At 39.1% G+C, this 19466-nt stretch overlaps 1 protein-coding gene across 3 annotated transcripts; it reads left to right on the forward strand.

Moving 5' to 3' along the window:
• Positions 1–14667: 14667 nt before the first annotated feature.
• On the forward strand, positions 14668–19241 carry pax1a (paired box 1a). Of its 3 annotated transcripts, XM_061843859.1 has the most exons (5): positions 14668–14916; positions 15307–15936; positions 16472–16605; positions 16756–16969; positions 17539–19241. In XM_061843859.1, exons 1-5 carry the CDS (start codon positions 14913–14915, stop codon positions 17631–17633), a joined length of 1077 nt encoding a protein of 358 aa, XP_061699843.1. In that variant the 5' UTR covers positions 14668–14912; the 3' UTR covers positions 17634–19241. The 3 variants fall into 3 exon arrangements, with proteins under 3 accessions (XP_061699843.1, XP_061699841.1, XP_061699842.1); XM_061843857.1 differs by having other exon boundaries at positions 14668–15936; XM_061843858.1 differs by lacking the exon at positions 17539–19241 and having other exon boundaries at positions 14668–15936; positions 16756–16977.
• The last annotated feature ends 225 nt before the right edge of the window (positions 19242–19466 follow it).

Raw genomic sequence — 19466 nt, forward strand, 5'->3', positions numbered from 1 at the left:
ATTTTTTTTGTCTTTCTGTCAAGGCTCACATTTTTGTTTCCGCATTACATTCAAATTAATCTCCTTTCCTCACCTGAGAATTTGCGCTGTTTTCGAGGAGAAAAATAAAATTGGTGACTTTAGTTCTAGGCCTGTTGATGGCGAGTTTGGACTAGACATTAAGAAGCATACGTGAGACTGCATCACGGTGTCCATAATACATGTACTATGTAGTCTTTTTTACACCCATCAGGTAATTCATTGGCCTGTTCCTCTTTTTTGCATCCTTCTTCAATTTCTCCATTTCTATTATAATTTGAATTTACTTAGAACTCCACAACCTTATACTAAAAGCTGTTTGTAATATTTTACCCTTGACCTTAGAAAAATAAATAAGAGGGGGGGGGGAATCTATTATAAACATCACAGTACTGCAAAGCAAATAATAAGCAAACCGCACTTCAGTGGAACTCAATTACTGTACGGGCAGATTTCAGATTTTCAAAAGGCTCAGACCCTAATCCAGTGTACACAATATTGGGTGTGCATAAAAACTCTCCACTACAGAACGGTAAGGCCATGGGCTTTTTTTGTTTTGCTGTAAATGGATAACAATTGGGTTTGACCTTAAATGAAGAATACGAGACAATAATTCTGCATTTATTTCCAGATATTTACATCTGAATCTGATACACATCCTAGAAGACCACATTACTAATTGTAATTTGAATGTGATTTCAAAGTAAGTATTACAACAGATATGGCATTTATATTATTCACTGGTGTAACCAACATGAAAAAGAGAGAGATTTCTGAGTAATGAAAAAATGTGCATTTCTGAGTGATGAAAATATGTGCATTTCTGAATCAGAGCCATGCCAATGACCGTAGATCATACAAAACATTTGGAGTGTATCGGAGAAAAAAATTGTATCGGGATGAGCAAAACAAATTCTTCAACAGAATTTTATGGACTGATGGGAAGATGAAAAGATTCCACAGTGAAAGTCCAGCTAATCTTCTGCTCACTGAAAAAATGTTGAAAAAATGGAAAATTCTTGCAGTGAGTCTCAAAATGTAAAAAAGCAGCCTCCCTCCCTCACTCCCCCCTCTAGTGGTAGGTGAAAGACTCACCCAATTCAACAAAAAAGAAAAGTTACTCCATTTTAAATGTGACATGCAATCAAACATTAAATTTTGATCATATTTCTGCATCCAGCCTGTTTAATTTCATAATATATTTCTTTAAATCAAGGGCAGCACTTTTTTTTACTTTTCAAGTGGAGTAAGTTTTTAACAATCACAATTCAACTGTATTTCAAATTTAAGTAAAATATATTTTCACTGGATGTGCAAAAAACTATTTTTTTTAGCTTATGTGCAATACATTTAAATTGAATAATTTAAGTAGTTTTTTATTTTAGCCTATTTAATCATACTGCTAATGTACACAACAATAATAAATACTTTTTAGGCTAAAAAACAGTTTTACATAACCACTTTTGGCTTCTCTTTTAATGAGGTTTATTGTAGTCATTATGATGGTACTTGAAAAGCTGAGTAATTTTTTTAGGTGGAACTTGGCGTAAAAGGTTGGAGAACCACTGGAGTATTATGTCAAAAGTATTCCTTCATCAATTTTCTGAGCCGCTTATCCTCACAAGGGTCAGTAGAATGCTGGAGTTAATCCCAGCTATCTCGTACACCCTGAACTGGATTCCAGCTAATCGAGACAGCCAACAGTCACACTCACAATCACACCTTGGGACAAGTCTCCGATTAATGGATGTTTTTTGGGGGGATATGGGAAAGTAAACACCTGAAAATGAAAGGTGATATGTTGATCTCTTGTCTCCTTTTCATCTTTTAATGTCAAACCCAAAATAAAGAATTAGCCTCACTGTCCCCTCACTTTTGGCGAGCGGTATATATAACAAACTTATAAGTCTATGCCAGTTAAACAAACCCGCTGAAACAATTACAAATCAACTGAACTTGCAACTTATGTTAAATATTTCTTAAAATGTATGAAAATATTTCTTTGGAGGGAATGAGAGGGACTGTCATGTGCATCAAAAAATTTATTTTTTTTTCCCCATCAAGTCCATGTTTATTAGAAGCTTTATGGCAGATGACTGCACCATACATGTTATGAATATTTATTCACCAACGACCCATATTTGCACCTGCACACTGAACATGTTTACATGTAAACGTCCCCGAAAGAGATTTGGCTCAGGTTGGGGTGCAGAGTGCACTCGTTGCCCCTCCTTGTTGTTACACTGACATACAATATTTAAATGTGTCTGTAAATGTCAAGAGGAAAGGGAAGAAAAAACAGATACTGCAGTTGTCATGTGCAATCTTTTGTGTTTTAAGTACCCTTTATTTTAATTTTTATTTCTGTTTCAACAATCACACAGACTCCCTAATCAAAACCGCATTTTTCATTAGCATGTTTGCCTCCATTTTTGTTACAGCTTTGAGTTGGTGGGTGTCTGTTAGTGACATTGGGAAAAAAGTAAAAATGTTTTACATGAAAAAAAGTCTTAATATGTATATCTCATGTATCTATACGAAAGATATTCTACAATTTTGATAGATACATTCTGATTCGTTCGAAGAGCTGAGGATTAGCTGCCGAGTTGACAAACATTTGGTCCACATCAATCAAGAGTGTCACATGATTGTTTGCCGACCCTCAAATTGTTACAACAACTCCACTTCAATGATATACTATAAATAAACCATAGATATGATGACTGTATGTACTATTTTGTATGATTTTTCAGGGTTAACACTTCCTTACGAAGCCGAGAGACACAAATTCCAAATGAAAAGATGATCTCTAAAGCGAAGAAGGCGTCTTCGACACCGCCAGAAAACGTCGTGAAAACCGTCGAGTCATGGTCTAATCTGGCGTGATTGAGGTAACTAATTCTTGCCTCATTTCTTAATGATGATGGCGTGACTAACAAAACGAGGTGTTCTCAATCACCCATGACCTCTCGCCTCGATCCTGCAGACTTGTCAACACGTCGCACCGCCTTGTTGATGCTATCACGGTGTCAGCATTCTACCCTGCTGAGAACTTGATATGACCCACAGTGCTAAAAGGTGAAGAGCAAAAAAAGTGACAATTTGAAATTCGCACAAAAACTCCTTGTTATTTTTCTTTTTTTTTTTTTTTAAATGGTGTCACATTGCATAGTCCTCCTTTCAATCACAAATATTAAACTTAAAAATAGGTCCAAACACGTTTCGCTATCACCTCCAATCTTGAAGTTAGCTGGATGTGTAAGCGCAGATAAAGAAAACTATTAACAGTAGCCCATCAAACCTGTCCTCCAAGACTTGCTTGTACTTGTCTGGGTTCAATTTCAGGAAAGGAGAAGGAGGCCAGAGCGGCTCAGCAAGACTCAGCTCAAAGCAATGCAGACTGCCACATCCAGATTCTTAACTTGAACCCAAACTTCTTCGCAAATCAAGTCTTGCTTTCATCATCTAATTTAGTGATTTCACTTTGTGACTTCACAGTGACTTGATGCAGCTCTGTGGAACAAAAAAGCTTTGTTGTATTGCAGACACACAGTACCTGATTGATGAGCATGACAGTATTTCAATCAGAACCATTCAGCATTGATGAGATCATAGCCAATGTAGAGCATAATCATTTTTTCTCTAAAAAATAAATCTATTCATAGTGTATGTAAATTTGAAATTAAGAAAACAACTATAAAAAGGGAAGGATCCCCACTATTCACATTCTTACACTAACACAAGAATAAATGGACATAGGATACACGAGTATTTTCTAAACGTTTCTTGGCCAGGTTATTGTTACAAAGACATTTGGTAAAAAATAAAATAAAAAAGGCTCAGTTGTCAGAGATACCACAATAATACGGACTCAAAACACACAGCAAAGCTTGCTTACGTAAAAAGCCGCACAGAAAAAAAAATCACATAACTTGTTACGCTGAGATGTGGAGCGGCTTTGAATGTGAAATGAATTTGAAGAATGCTAACACGGTTGCTGTAAGTCATCGCAGTCATGAATTATTAATTTGACAACACATACATAATATTTGGAATACGTCGTTATAAACAAAGTTATGAGGTCCTGATGGTTTTGTAGAATTTAGGCTTAATTAAAAAAAAAAATAAAAGCCAGTTTTGTCAATATGTGCACACGAACATCAACATAAACTCAATCGATTGATAAAGTTTGGGAATCTTGCGGAATCTTTATTTGAAAGAAACTATACATGTTTCAAAATAAAGCAAAACAAAATAAACTTGCTATCATGAAGGTGCAAAGATTGATGCCCATATTCGGATTGCCCTTGTCAAAGAATATGTTAATAATGAAAATTTTATCAAGCTTGGCCTTGTATGATTTTCTTAAATTTATTGCTTTAATATTAGCATAATATTGTTCATCATTTCATGACCTGGAATGCTATTTTTGTGTCATAATTGTTGCATTTCAGTGTTGTGAATTGCTCCTTTGGTGACATCCTCACTTTCCCCTCTGTTGCTCCCTCCAAATAAATAAAGATTGTTAAAGATTGTAAGTTTTTTCATTGTCTTTTTTTTTTTTTTAATATACCCTCTGTTTACCCTTGGTCAACCTTCTCCTTGACATTTTATAACTCTCCAAGCCTTGGAGGAAGTTTTCAGGGCCCATATTTACCAGTATGCTTTATATGGGCCTGTAGGGAAATAACTCAATGGCATTGAGAACTTTTAGTTTGTTTGTTCGGAAAAATAACCGGCGGGGCTCCACCAATATCTTCACTTATGATGGCTCACAAGGCATTCAATCTTATCAGTAAATGAAAATACGCTCTGTGTTTTTGACACCTTTGAAAGGATTATGTAGTTTCTGGTACATTTCATGACCTTATTTGTGCCACTTGAACTGAACTCAGCATTAAGTGCAGCATAACGTCCTCCTTGGACTTCTTCATACATACCATGACCACTTGAGGGCGTCTAACACCTAATCTTAATACTGCATAGCGAGTGTGAATTGGATCATATAATTCTGCAGCAGATATTATTTATGCTACCCTTGGCAAGATGGTAATGACTAACTGAACGAGTTTGAATAATTACACTTTATTTCCATTACAAAACAAAAACTGCTGTACTGCGCAGTGACCCCTGAACAAATATTGTTGAAGTTATAGTTGACATTAGGTGCCACTAGCCAAAGTAACATGAAAAATATGACAATAAGTGAAATATGTATAAGAAAACACATGAGAAAAAAATTAATTGATAAAAATTAACTCACATTAATTCATTAATTATCAGTGAAAACCTGACATTCTACACATTCCTAAAAACTGAAGGACAAAAGAAAACTTCAGAATAATAATGAGAAATTATCAGAGGAAAAAAAGTTAACCCTTTAGTGGACAAGAGCCAACACAAGTTCATCCATTTGTTTCCCGTTAGCACTTCTCCCAGCTGCCTCTGGGCAAGCGGCAGGGTACACCCTGAACTGGTTGAAAGCCAATTGCAGGGCCAAGAAAAATGCTTTACAATAATGATAAATACAATTTCATGAAAAATTGTTCATGCCACAACAGTTCAAACACACACTGGCTTGTCAAACACCTGGGCGCCTCTTTCTCCTTTTCCATTTTCTCCTCATATACAAAAAGACAGTTATCATCTGCCTCATGCGGCCGGCGCCCCCAACCACCGACATCCTACTTTGTCTCAGAAAGTAATGATACAATACCAGAACCAGAAGAACACAGTCTGTTTTCTCACCCTTGCATGAAAACAAAAGATTCAGTGAGGTTATACTAATAAAGAATACTTTTTTTGTGCAAAAAAATATACTTTTATAACACGTATTGTCCTTTTTAAAAGACCGATATCGCATTTTTTTAAAAAATGGGCCTTAATTTTAGTTTTGTCTCTTACAAACTTTGTGAGCCATGGGAAATGATCCATTTTCACTAAATAGGTCCAGAAATGATCAATTAATTACAAATATATGTATATTTCTTCCTCTATCTATGCCAGTGCCATCTCGCCACAGACAAAACAATTAAATGCGAGATGGCAGAAAGTCCAATAAACCTATGCTTCCATCTCCTGCTATTCATGCAACAGAATTAACGTGTTCAACTCAACTTGGCAAGATTTCAAACTAAATTGAGACAAACTTGTCATGATTTCAGCGTTCTGTAGCCAAACCTTTCGTGGTGATTCTACTTGTTGGTGTGTTTGAAATATTTCCAGCATAAAACATGGACCTCAGCTAATAAAGTTTTGCAAAACAGAATTACATCTACATTAAAAATCACATGATATGTTAAAGCTTTGTGATTTCCCTTCGCTCACTTCCCCTCTTCTTTTCTGTCAATTATGATAAGTGTATTTTATTTCACCGACCTTTTCCCTTAATTCCTCTTCCTCGATTTAAATGAGCAACGGTGGCTATAAAAACAACAGACAATGGACGTCAATTAAAAGGCTTCGTATGTGATGGCCGTGCGAATGAGGGAAGCTGTCACCCTGGGGGGTTTTGGGGTGGGGACGGGGGGTTTGTCTGCCTGGGAATACGGGCAAGCTTTGAGGGGCTTTTTCTTGGCCTGCAAGTCCAGGCTTGGTTGCAGACCTGTGCGTCCCAACTCAGTGCAAACATGTCAGACATTTCACCACCAGGATGAGTGAGCTCGACTCCCATATTGCAGCGTGAACTGATCTTTACCTCGCACTGACTGTCAGCTCGAAATGCGCCCAACGTATCAAATGCATTCAAGCTGCTTCATTAGTTCCTAAAAGCCATGAACTCTTTGTTAAATGCCGGCATGCCGATGATAGAAATGGTGGAATTCCTGAAATATGCGCTCAACGAAAAATAAATGGAATTTTTTTTTTCACAAGCTGAAAGGCAATGTGTCCAGATTGTACCAAAAAATAACCATGCGGGTTGGGGTTCTGACATCAGTCAGCGTTAGGTGTTCACTTGAAGGTCCATTTACAGGTGTTGCCTTGTTGAATGCGGGACTTCAGAACAGAATTACATTTCACAGAGGACAGACAGAGCGTTAATGAATCCATCTGCACTGGGACAAACAAGTGTCCAGTATGCGGACGTTGGACTAGGGTTCTGCAGCTTTCAGCAGAATACCTCCATGACAGGTAACCACAAGCAGGAATACATAGTGTGTGCGATTCAGGACGTCCTGAAAGCACGGCTATTGCGGGAATATACACAGGACACCCAAAACAAACCCACTTCTTGGCCTAACTGGCCAGCACACAAGGGTAGAAATAAGGGAGTGTATTTACGACCGTGTGGTTCAGTCGGGCCATAGTTGTGATCAAGCACAAGGCCAGATCTCTGAGAGCCACCAGCAGAGAACACGTGATGACTATGATGTCGTTTGGTGAGTTAGGAAATACATTAGAAGTACAAAATGTACTTGCATGCCTGACTGTTACACTACATGGAAATAATCAAGGGGAAAAAATGTGGAATTGGTCTTAGATGAGTGTGAAAATGTTTGTCCCATCATCCAGGCATTTGTGGGAAGTTACTGAAACCTGAGAGAGAGGGCCTGGCACACAATCTGTTTTGGGTCATCTCAAATGTTTTGGATGGTTCAAGCTTTCCTTTTTTTTTTTTTTTAAACCCCCAGCAGAGTCAAGCATGCTTTTTATGGTTCTTACATTGTGTTTTGTTCCGCAGTCAACGTGATACAGAAAACGATTTTCCCTAAACCTAACCCACCTCCCCACAAAGTTGCAACAATAGAACTGTCCCAGAAAAAAAGAAGATTCAGTTGAAATAAGTACTCAAGTTTAATCCCGGATCAATTCCATTGACACGTCTTCAATTTCAACACAGATAAATACTAAATTAATTGAAAAAGTAGAAAATTTCCAAAATGACTGTGAGAGATCATAACTGAGTTAATTTAGTTTTGAACGGCGAAAACAAAATAACAATATGTTTGGCAGCCAAGCCTAGAAGTCTGCACACACATGCGGCAACATTAATTTTCTTCTCTAGATTTCTCCGTGCGGAGGTCTTACTGACTGATTTCGCCTCGTTTTGAGAAGAAGACACACGGTTTTCATAAGGCTATTAATCTTAAAAGGAGCAGCTGTCAGAACAAATACAATATCCCTGCTGCTGACATAAAGAAGGCCTGTCCAAGTCCTTGATTTTGGGTTTGGTGGAAAACAGTATCACACTGTCTCAGATAGAAGGCCTTGAATAGCCCCTCCCAATCTCCTCCATAATGAATCCGGCATTCTTACACTTGCAGGCACAGCAGTCGACTCGAAATGCAACAATTGATGGCACACAATTCCACTTTTCGGTTTAAAGAGGATAAGTGAAGGTAAGGCTGTCCTTCATATGTGTCAAAGCTAAATCTGAACTGTGAAACAAAGTGAAGGTGGAGTAAAATTTCACCTGAAGGACAACACAAATCGTGAATGTGGGGAATTGAAAGTCAGAAGTTAATGTTAAACATCAGTGCGGACATGTGAGATGAAGATTGTGTACAAGGCTCATGTCAACAACCATCTGTGACCTGCCGTTTTTAAATCTGTGGCAGGCAGAGCGAGCGTGAATCAGCAGCTGCTGGAAGATGGAGTCTGAAGTGTTCCCAAAGTAATTAGGGTCCTGCACTAATTCACAACAGGCTAGCCCAGCAAAGTTGCACACACTAACAGCAGCCAAGTGCAGAAGAATTTGCGTGTGCATGTGACCAGCATTTGACTTTCCACCAACTGAATACGGCATTGAATAAGCACAACCTGCAAAAACTTGATACAACCGGTATGATAACATTTTGATAACACATGCGCTTTTTCTCGTGAGGAATTAGTCCAAAGGTAACACATTGTTTATGAGTTATGGAATGGAGACATATATTGGGTATACGATAAAAAGCTTGCTTTGATTTCGTTTAGAGTCTAAAAAATGCGTTGTTGTCGTCAGGGTGATTCTTGATCAGTGGTTCGGGGGTGCTGAGCTCGCACCCAGATGAGGTCATTCTAACTTTTTGTACATTTTAATGCATTTTAATCTTCATATTTATGAAACAGAAGCATAACACTTTTTGGGGGAGGAGCAAAGTCTTTGGTGTAAACATCAAATCCGATTAAGTTTATGCCAATGTTGAGCCGCACCAAAGGTGGAATGGATTGAACCAACATATTGCAACCCTTCTAATTTCTGGAAAAGATCATTCATTTTCACACAGAAGCACCTCTACATACACAATAAAAATATATGGTTTTTTTTTTTTGTTTTTGTTTTTTTGTGGGGGGGGGGGGGAGTGAAGCAGGCCTCTGAACAACTGGAAATACTAAAACTGTACCTTGGAATTAATCTGTGGAAATAACATGAACAGAAATGGCCTTTTGTGAATACAGGAATACTAATATATAAATCCCCTCCTTTTGCTCTTCTCTCATTGTCATGTCAATGGGCATGAGAATTCTGATCACAGTCATAATCATAATCATGTGTTGATATTGGGTGATGGAAATTCAAAGTCAGTAGTTTAAGACAGACAATGACCATGACTGTATATGTGTATTTTTCTGTGTTTATATTTCTACCAAGTACTTGCGTGGCTATACAATTTTCATCTAATCTAAAAAAGACACACCAGTAAGAAAATAATGAAAGAAACTTTCAAATTTGAAGGATGCTGGGATTCAGTTCTGAAATGCTTGAGCAACCCTGTCCCCCCCCCGCCCCCACATGCACCAGAGGAATTCCTGGCATCATATTTATTTATTTATTCATTTATTTATTTTATTTGTGACATCTGTCCTGGTAAAAACACCACTATATATATATATATATATATATATATATATATAATGTCCGTTTTTTGGGGTTTTTTTTTTGGGTGTCACTGTGGGGGACAAAAGCAGTCAAATTTGTAGGGCTTGAAATTTTTGTAATTGTCCGTCAAATTGCATGTTATGATTGTCAAATTGTCAAATTGTCTGTCAGATAATTAATTCTCAATTGTGAGTTACAAACTGCAATTGTTAGTTGGTCTTTTAAAATCAAGTTTGGCCATTTTTTATATGCCATGTTTAGACAAGAGGGTTGAGCTGTAAAAAAAAAAAAAAAAACGCAAGTGCCATTATCTTGATCCAACATGATGCTGTTCGCCACACCCTAAAAGCACCGTGCTTAATCATGCATCGGACTCTAAACAGAACTACATCTTCCAAAATACAGAGTTGTAAATGTCCAAATGATATTGGATTAATTACTGTAATGTTAATGATGCAAGGGAATGGAAAGGGCACATGATAGTTTTGAATTTAAAATAGTAAAAAAAAAAAAAACAGTATTAGATATAGCAAATTGATTGAATGCAAATCATTTTTAACTAACTAATCTGACTGGATGGATTTTTGGCTTAGATAAACTGCAATGTGTAAATTGAATGAATACACTGTAGTTGCTCCAGCCATGAAGTCGTAAAATTTTTTTTTTCTAAAATTTGGGAAGAATATGCATTCTAAGTCAAAAAACAAACCCAGTCCTGGTTCCTAAGAGGAATTTAGATTTGTTTTTAAATGTCTTACTATAATGGGAAAAACTCAAGAAACGAGCAAATGAACGTACCAGCTGAACACTGGAAAAAAAACACACACATGCACGTCACACTTTGAGCAATATTTCAGTTTTATACACTGAAAAAGGATGCAACTAACACATCACAGAACCTTGAACAATAAGTCAGTTATAACAAAAATTGGACCACCTAATAGAATAGAACTCATGACACTATTCTTGAATTAATTTAACCCTTATTTGCTGGGGAAAGGCAAATAGGAACAGATTTTCATTACATTACATACAAAGATTGTCAGAGTTAAAAGATGAACATTGTACTATATTCTAATAATGGATCTTGAATTAGAAGTACTTTGCCCTCAGTAATAATGCAAAATACAGTAGTACTTTCAAAGTATTACGAGTAGGCCTACAAGACATTTTTAAAGTAATTAAATATTATTTAATGTAATGAATGAATATTATCAAAGTATTATATACCCATTTTAAAAGCACAGTAAATGCACTCATGTTGTGATGTTTGTATTTCGAAAACAACAATACTAAACTTTTCTTTTTTTGACGACACTGAAACAGAATTCTTGACTAAATTCTCATGTGTCGCTATCTTTGTTTTCTCTGAGCAAATACCTATAGTCCTCCTTTGGACAACTGTGACAATTACCGCCCAAACCAGATTGGAAGCATACTGTAAGTGTTGTGGTAACGCGAGTTCTCCTTTATCTCTTCGGGACAGGTCACCGAAAAACAAACGGGGAACCCACACCTGTTCTTCCTTCACTTTTGCAGCGAAGTTAACAACAAAAGTTGACATCACTTTTACTCTCAAAACCGTGATGCAGGGTAACTGGTGAATGCTAAGGGGGCGCGGGGTATACAGAAATGAAATAAATATATTAGTATTGTTCTCGTACATTTCCACTTAAATCAAAGCCAGATTTGTCCCTAACACTTCAGGAACACAAGTAACCTTTCCGTGAGGGAGTGCGACTGAAGGCCCCACACAATGAAAATGTCCTTGAGTTAATGCCGCACAAGGGAAAAGCAAGCAAGAAGTAAAAAAAAAAAAAAAATGCCATGGCAGGAACAGGAAAGGCTCTTGAAGCTTTATGCATACAGTAAGTTGCGTTCACGTAAATGGTATCCGCTTCAAGAAAGAGCAAACACATGCAGAGTCAAGCTTGCGTCTCGAAAACAAACGAGAAATTTTCTCCCTTCATCATCTCCAAAAAAGGTGCAGATTAGTGTAAACAGCGCTGATGAAGCTACCAATTGAACTGACTGACTGCATGTCTGCTGGGAACATGAGGACATATGAGACGTGTTTACTGAAGGTCACAAGCAATTAGCCAGCCTGGTAAAAGCTGGCATGCGTCACATGGCACCGCTGCACGCCCTCATTAGGCGTGTTCGACGCTGCCCATGCTGAGGGGCTCTTGGGCCTATAAAAGAAGCCATCTTGCAGGCGCACCACCAAAGCAGATACAGAATTACCACCTCCGAGGGGGCCAAAGACTACTGCAATAGAGGAGGGGGCCTGCTTCCACAACTCACCCATTTGCATACATTTATCCCGCAATAATAAGCAATATTTGTTTTATCGCTTTGGGATCACACACAACGTCACTTTTGGATAAATATCATTTAAAGATTCAATGTTGCATGGAAGCACACTACACAAAATAAAACAATTTTAGAAGTATTTAAAGGAAAAGTACACTTGGGGAAGCGATTCATTATCGATGATACTCTAAACCAACGTTAATATTTACTGAGGGGGCGTGGGGTGTTGCGGAGCATGCGTGTGTGTGTGTGTGGGTGGGGGGGGGGCGTTGCACCTTACTGGTGTCAGGTGTTGACCTCAACTTTATTCAGCCAGCAATTTTTTTTAAATCATTATCATTTCTCAGTTAATGATATCATCGCATAACAAACGTAAATTCAAATCAAAACAGAATATCAAATACGTAAAACATTGAATGGTTAACTAGTATATAAATAAATGAATAAAATATAGAAAGTGAGTCGCTCAATGAAAAGTGAACAGTTTTTATTTATTTAACTATTTTGTCTCCTGAGTCATTAAAAATAAAACTGACAAAATCACCGTACGATACATTATGAAACGCTTTCACGAGGTTTTGTTAAGTCGGAGTAAACTGCTGCGACCTCCTTTTTCATGAAAAGAAGGAAGCTTCGTTTCATGAGAGGTCGCACTAAACGCAACACCAATTCAGTTTAAAATGAAATATTTAGGGTTTTTTTTTTGGGGGGGGGCTGAATTGCGTTCATATATTTAAATAGGAAAGTCTTGGATCTTGAATCCTAATGTTTGTGCAGAACCCCTCACTGTTGTTCTGAAGTGTTGTAAAATTGTAGATTGCATTTCAAAAATACAAACATTTCGCCGTTAGATTGAAAAGATTGTATTCACGCCATTTAGATCATTTAAGCGTAGCAAGCTTCAAGTAAGTACTTAGAAAATGGCCACCCACGGAGTTTATGTATTACCAAGGATATCAGAATTATGCCTTCATGTCACTGAAAATTATTTAATTTTTAATCCAATCGTCTGTGAAAAAAATACGTCTATAAAAAAGCACATGTATAACTGGCAATAATCCACACAATTAAAAAATATTATTGCAAGATGAATTTCGATCTGAAAATATTGAAATGAAAATAATGATCGACATGCTGTACACATAAAACTTGCTAAAATTATATCATACTAATTAATAAATGACAAAAGCGGGAGAGGTTAAATGTGTTCCATTTCCTAATAAATATGAGGGTTTATTTATTTGTACATTGAAAAATAAATCAACACACGCAATCTCACTTTAATAATAAAGATAACACACTTCTACACTTGCAGGATTTTTTTTGTGTTTTTGTTTTTGTTTTTGCAAGCAGCATGCAAGCTGGTACTGACCTGAACGCAGCCGGAGAACGCCGAACTACTACAGTTCTTACTATGTCCAGCTGGGGGAGTCCTGCACGACAACCACATCTAGAGAGACGACTTCAGACCATGTCGACTCACGGTGAGGAGGGGGGTTTCGTTCAGAAAGGCAAAAACGTTTTCTCTCCCGCGCGTGCCCCCGCAACCAAGGCGGGCAAGCCTCACTCGCGGAATTCCAGTGCCTCACCAAAATCTCAATCAAATGATGATGATTGTGATGATGATGGTGGCGGTGGTGAAATGGCTTATACCCCGAAATGGGGCGTGGGGGGTCGCTGCACCTTGTCACCTTTTGGTTTTACAGGACGCATTTTGGTCGCCAAACATGCAGTGATCATGCAGCTCTGTGAAAGAGGCGCTTCTGACACCCCCTAACAGTCCGGGAAAACGGCCACTCTGCAGAGCTATCAATTACATGAGGCCATTCTCGGGTTTGATGTTTTTCCTCCATTGTAAAACTCAGAAGTCTCGCGCTTTTGCATTCATTCTGCACTGTCAGCATGTTTAATTATCTACAGAAGAAGGGGGAAAAACGTGTTTACACGCATGTATTTGAAATTAATAATTAGTTTCGTGAAAACAACCAACAAATCATTGCATACACTGTACGTTTAAAATAAATGCAATGTAATTGCAAGTTACGAATTGCACAACATATGTTACTGTATTGATAATGCCTCAATCCCAACGGGGCAACGCAAATAGTTCCGTTTTACACATTTTTCATAGTTAGTTTGAAAGTTAATTAACTGTGCTAATGATGAAAAGTTGACTACTGCGAGTTTAGAGCACTTGACAAAAATAATTTAAACAAAAAGATTCGTGGAAATCCGCCATTTTTGTCCGTTTTTTTGTTTTCGTCCGTAAAGTTTGCGTCATCCGTGTGCATCCAGTGTGCGTGTATATGCTTCGAGTTCTTACCGGGAGGCTTCGTGTTGGATGAAACGTTCCTCCTCTCTGCCACTTCCCCTATGCAAAATAGTGCAGGAGGCTGCACGGAACCCAACCGGACGCGCTTTGTATTGGCTGACAGCTTCGCACAGGCCGGACGGGCCAATGAAACGGAGGCACAACCTCCCCATCGAGCAGCAAAGATTGACGTGGAGAGGACGCGTCAAATTAATTCCAGCAAAGTCCCGACTCCCCGGGATAAGTTCAATTTGCGTTTATCGGACGAAGATCACTTTTTCGTGGCCACCACTATTGCACGCGCTTATAAGAAGAGCATCGCGCGCTGCAGCTGCAGGCTGCCATTTAAGTGGACTATATATTTTTCTTTTTTTTTTTTTTTTTTTGCTGTTGTCCTACTTCATTCACTCCGGCGCCACCCGAAGAAGGCTTGTGTATTTGCAAACATTACGGGACGCGAAGAGGCAAATGGGTAAAACTGTATCTTACTTATTGCACGCGTCATTGATTTGAAGCTTATGGACGCGCCGAAAAAGTAATAATTCCTCGCCAGACAACGGCACCCATGCGCAGAAGCCATGCTGACGTTGCTTAGAATAATTTTAAAATGATAAAATGACAACAACAGCGACGTTTTCTGTCGCGAGTGATCTCTATAGAAATGTTTCAGCAACGCCATTTTTCACGAGCAAAGAAGTTGGAGGTGATTTAAATAAATCCCCTCCCGACGCTACTGTTTCGTTGTTGCAAGCACGTTTCCGACTCCAAATAATTTACAACAAATTCATCGTTGAAGTGCCTTCTATGTGTGTGTGTGTGTGTGTGTGTGTGTGTGTGTGTGTGTGTGTGTGTGTGTGGGCAGAGCAAACCTATGGAGAGGTCAACCAACTGGGCGGCGTGTTCGTCAACGGAAGACCCCTGCCCAACGCCATTCGGCTGAGAATCGTGGAGCTGGCCCAGCTCGGGATCAGACCCTGCGACATCAGCCGGCAACTGCGCGTCTCGCACGGCTGCGTCAGCAAGATCCTAGCGCGCTACAACGAGACCGGCTCCATTTTACCGGGCGCCATCGGCGGGAGCAAACCCCGCGTCACGACGCCCAACGTGGTGAAAAACATCAGGGAATACAAACAGAACGACCCCGGGATCTTTGCCTGGGAAATCCGAGACAGACTATTGGCGGACGGGGTTTGCGATAAGTACAACGTGCCCTCGGTAAGCTCCATCAGCAGGATTTTACGCAACAAGATTGGGAATCTGTCCCAGCCCAGCCAGTACGAAGGTGGCAAGCAAGCCTCGGCGCAGGCCGGCCTCCCTTACAACCACATTTATCCGTACCCCTACTCCAACACCATGTCCCCCACCGCCGCCAAAATGGGCTCCCCTCCAGGGGTCCCGGTGACGCCGGGCCATGTCAGCATCGCCAGGGCCTGGCCCTCTGCGCACACCGTCAGCAACATCCTGGGAATTCGAGCCTTCATGGACCCCGCAGGTGAGCCGAATGCAACCGTCCGCTTTTATTCTCATGGCCAACCTGTTGTGTCCACAATGGGCCTTTTTTTTACGCGTGATGTGAGTGCAAACAGCTTCCTCGTCAACGAAATCACCCCTTAATCCTTCGACGTTTTCTCGTGACCTTTCAAGTCAGTGAACCAAGTCCTTCGGTTTTCATACACTTTTAAAAATGGATTCATTCGCTTAGGAAAATGCACAAGACGATTAATCATTCACATCAAATGCGTTTTAGACTAAACCTACAACGCAGCACTAGGCGTGTTTTACATTGCGTGTTTAGACACGACTAATCATTGCTTATGATAGTAATTAAAATTATTAAACGGATTTTTTTAAACAAAGAATAATTAAATTAAAAAGTTTTTTTTTAGTCGAATATGTTACCAGATTTATCTAACGGAATGAATGCGTCGTTGGGAAGTGGATTTGTGACGTATATGATTACAAAGATAAAAAATAATGGAAACATTGCCTTTTTTAATAACATCAAATGATTATTATTTTTTAATCAGCCATTGCTGGGACGGAGGGGTACCCGACCAAAATGGAGGAGTGGAGCAGCGTCAATCGAGCAGCTTTCCCTGCAGCTCACTCGGTCAACGGCATCGACAAAGCAGCCATTGATGCTGACATCAAATACGCGCAGGTAATAATCCAGTTGTTATAAACAATATTTTCCCTCGGAATATTTGAGCGCATACATTAAAAAAAGGCTATTTGATCAAATCGGGGCTTTTAAACTGTTCAATTTCCATGACAGTAAATCATTTGTGACCTTCGTGTCTATGTTGCACAGCCCTCCTCCACACTGTCCAGTTATGTCTCGGCGTGCGCGTACACCCCTACAAACCAGTACGGGGTGTACAGCGGGCCAGCGGGCGGCTACGTGGCCCCGGGTCACCACCACTGGCAGCCGCAGAGCCCGGCCCTGTCCCACCCGGGCAGCGGGATGAGCATGCACGCTGGGGAGATCCACTCTCCCATGGCCTTCAAGCACCACCCCCGAGAAGGTACATGATAGTGTTAAAAAATAAATAAATGAAACCGCAAGCTATTGATGTAAATAATAAGATCCTCAATTTGCCACTTAGAGGGTGAGCGCTCTCGTCGGCCAATTTATTCAAGAAACATGCGCAGTTGAATCCCATTATGCCTTTGTAAAAATGATCAGTCGTAGTTTTGATTGAGAATACCAGGAAGATGTTCATTTCATTTTATTTATTAAAATATTTATTGTTTGCAATTGTGTAGAATTGCACACGTACAGTACACGTTTAAGCTTAAAACGTTACTGAGATCTTGGTATGATAGGGCCTATGCATATACACACACCACACAAAACAATAATAATATGCTGTACAGCCTTGAAATAATCTTCTGTACAATACAAACTGATCATTAAAATATGTTTTATTATTGACAGCTATTTATCATTACTATACTTTAAAATGTTATGCAGCTCATATTATAGATACACTACATTACATAGAGGCTATATACTTGCTTATCCAGAATCAAACATTAAATAACAAAACATGACATATGATGTATCTATATAATATTGTAATACTTATTTCAGGAGAAAGAAAACCCCCCAGTCCGCTAAGCAAGCAGCAGCAGCATGAAGACTTGAACTGTGTGCATGGACTCAGTCTCCCTACCTCATCATCATAACAGGGACTTTTAGCTGCAGCTTCCTAATCAGTCTTAACTGAACTCATTTCAACTCCAGTAAGTGTGAACCCAATCAAACACGGGCCGCTCTTCACCTTGTGGACGCAGTCAAGCCTAAGCAGGCAGTCTGGCTTTATGAATGTAAATTTGCATGGATGCAGCGGTGCTCCCCAAAATACAAATATTTTGTCACAAAAAAAGAAGAAGAAAAAAAAAATATATATATATATGTGAGTTCTGCATGTCCAGTTTGTCATTGAGGGGTAAACAAGAAAAAAAAAAGCTATTAATGTGTCTTCATTTGTGCCCTCAACACCATCCTGCAGTCGTGAAAAAAATGTCTAAATGTTGAATATTTGCCAAAGTTTTAATTACATATATATTTTTATAATTTCATTTAATATTAAAAGTCTAAAAAATAATTTCCATGTGTTTCTGCAGCTGATATTATTTTAAGATCAATTCAACATAGGGAGACAGTTAAAAAAAATATCACAAAACTGAAAATGTGATGGCTCCGAAGCATTTTCTGGCTGCAGGCATTCATTGTTTTTATTGGCCTGTTTTCCAGCAGGTCTTGCACTTTTCGACTGCTAATGGCCTGCAGATTTCACCTCAGCCTAATTTGAGAGTTTCCTGGAATTACAATATTTGTTGGTCATTATTTGGGCGCTTAGCTGGAAGGGCACTCAGGTGTAACCACCCCACCTTTCTAGCGTAGTGCACAGCCTCGGCGCCTCCACCGATGTTATCTGTCGTGTAATGAAAGCTGCCATGATGGCAATCTCAGGAGGATGGCGCAAGTTGCCTGATGGTGTGTAACTACAGCAAATACAACCAATTTGCTCACATGAAGCCTCATGAAGTTCCAGCATGTGAGCGTTTCCCCCTCATGAATATAAAATCCAACTCCTTCTTTCTAAACTGGGATGTGTGCTCTGTGGTCTTCTCTAAGCTTTTTAATAGATTCCCTCAACATTTATGAGGGCTTGTTGTCTGACATCACGGCAAAGTTATTCTCGTTTCTATATGCCTGGGTTATTTGTTGCAAAGTGAACACACTTTTTAGTGCATTTAAAATGGTTTTGCAACAGCTGAAAAAGTTGGATGGAAGGCATGTTTAATTTTCCAGAGCGTGAATGTGTGTTAAGATGACAGATTCAGTTGAAAGGTCAGCCGCTTAACTGCGACTGAAACACAAGCTTACTCACCCTTGAGCTAGAAGCCAGTACAGTATTGTGTACTCGTGTTTGTGACTTTCAGGTGACCCTCACACCTGAATCGAGGTGTTGGCCTTCTCTTCTGTAAACAAACGTGTATGATTGCAAATTAAAGCGAAACTGTGTGGTCAGGAAAGAATGTGGTTGGCCAACTCATCATCACTGTCGTCATCTTTCTTGTGAAATAAATCGGGGTTTTATGTAATGATGTTAGTAGCAATATCGAAGCATTTTTGAAGGAAGGAAGAGGCCTGAGTGAGCCCTTCCACTGGCCCATCTCAAATTTGTGACCCTAGTGAGGACACGACCTGCACAGACAATAGATGGATGGGTTTAATATACACTACCTGTATGATGTCCTAAAATACACACAGGCACACACGCACGAGCACGCACACACGCATAAGACATTAACTCTGCAGATCTAAAGCATGCTTGCAAATAAACAAACAACAATACTGAAAAAGAATTAAACAAATTCATCAATTCCTGTTTCAATGACAAAATACTGTTGTGGAAGAAAAGATGATGCATTACTTTTATTTGCAAAAGCTATTTTATATAAAGTTATTTGAGAGTGATCATCTCAAAGTGATCTTTAATCCATAATTAT

The sequence above is a fragment of the Syngnathoides biaculeatus genome, chromosome 15 (genome assembly GCF_019802595.1).
Source record: "Syngnathoides biaculeatus isolate LvHL_M chromosome 15, ASM1980259v1, whole genome shotgun sequence".
Classification (NCBI taxonomy): domain Eukaryota; kingdom Metazoa; phylum Chordata; class Actinopteri; order Syngnathiformes; family Syngnathidae; genus Syngnathoides; species Syngnathoides biaculeatus.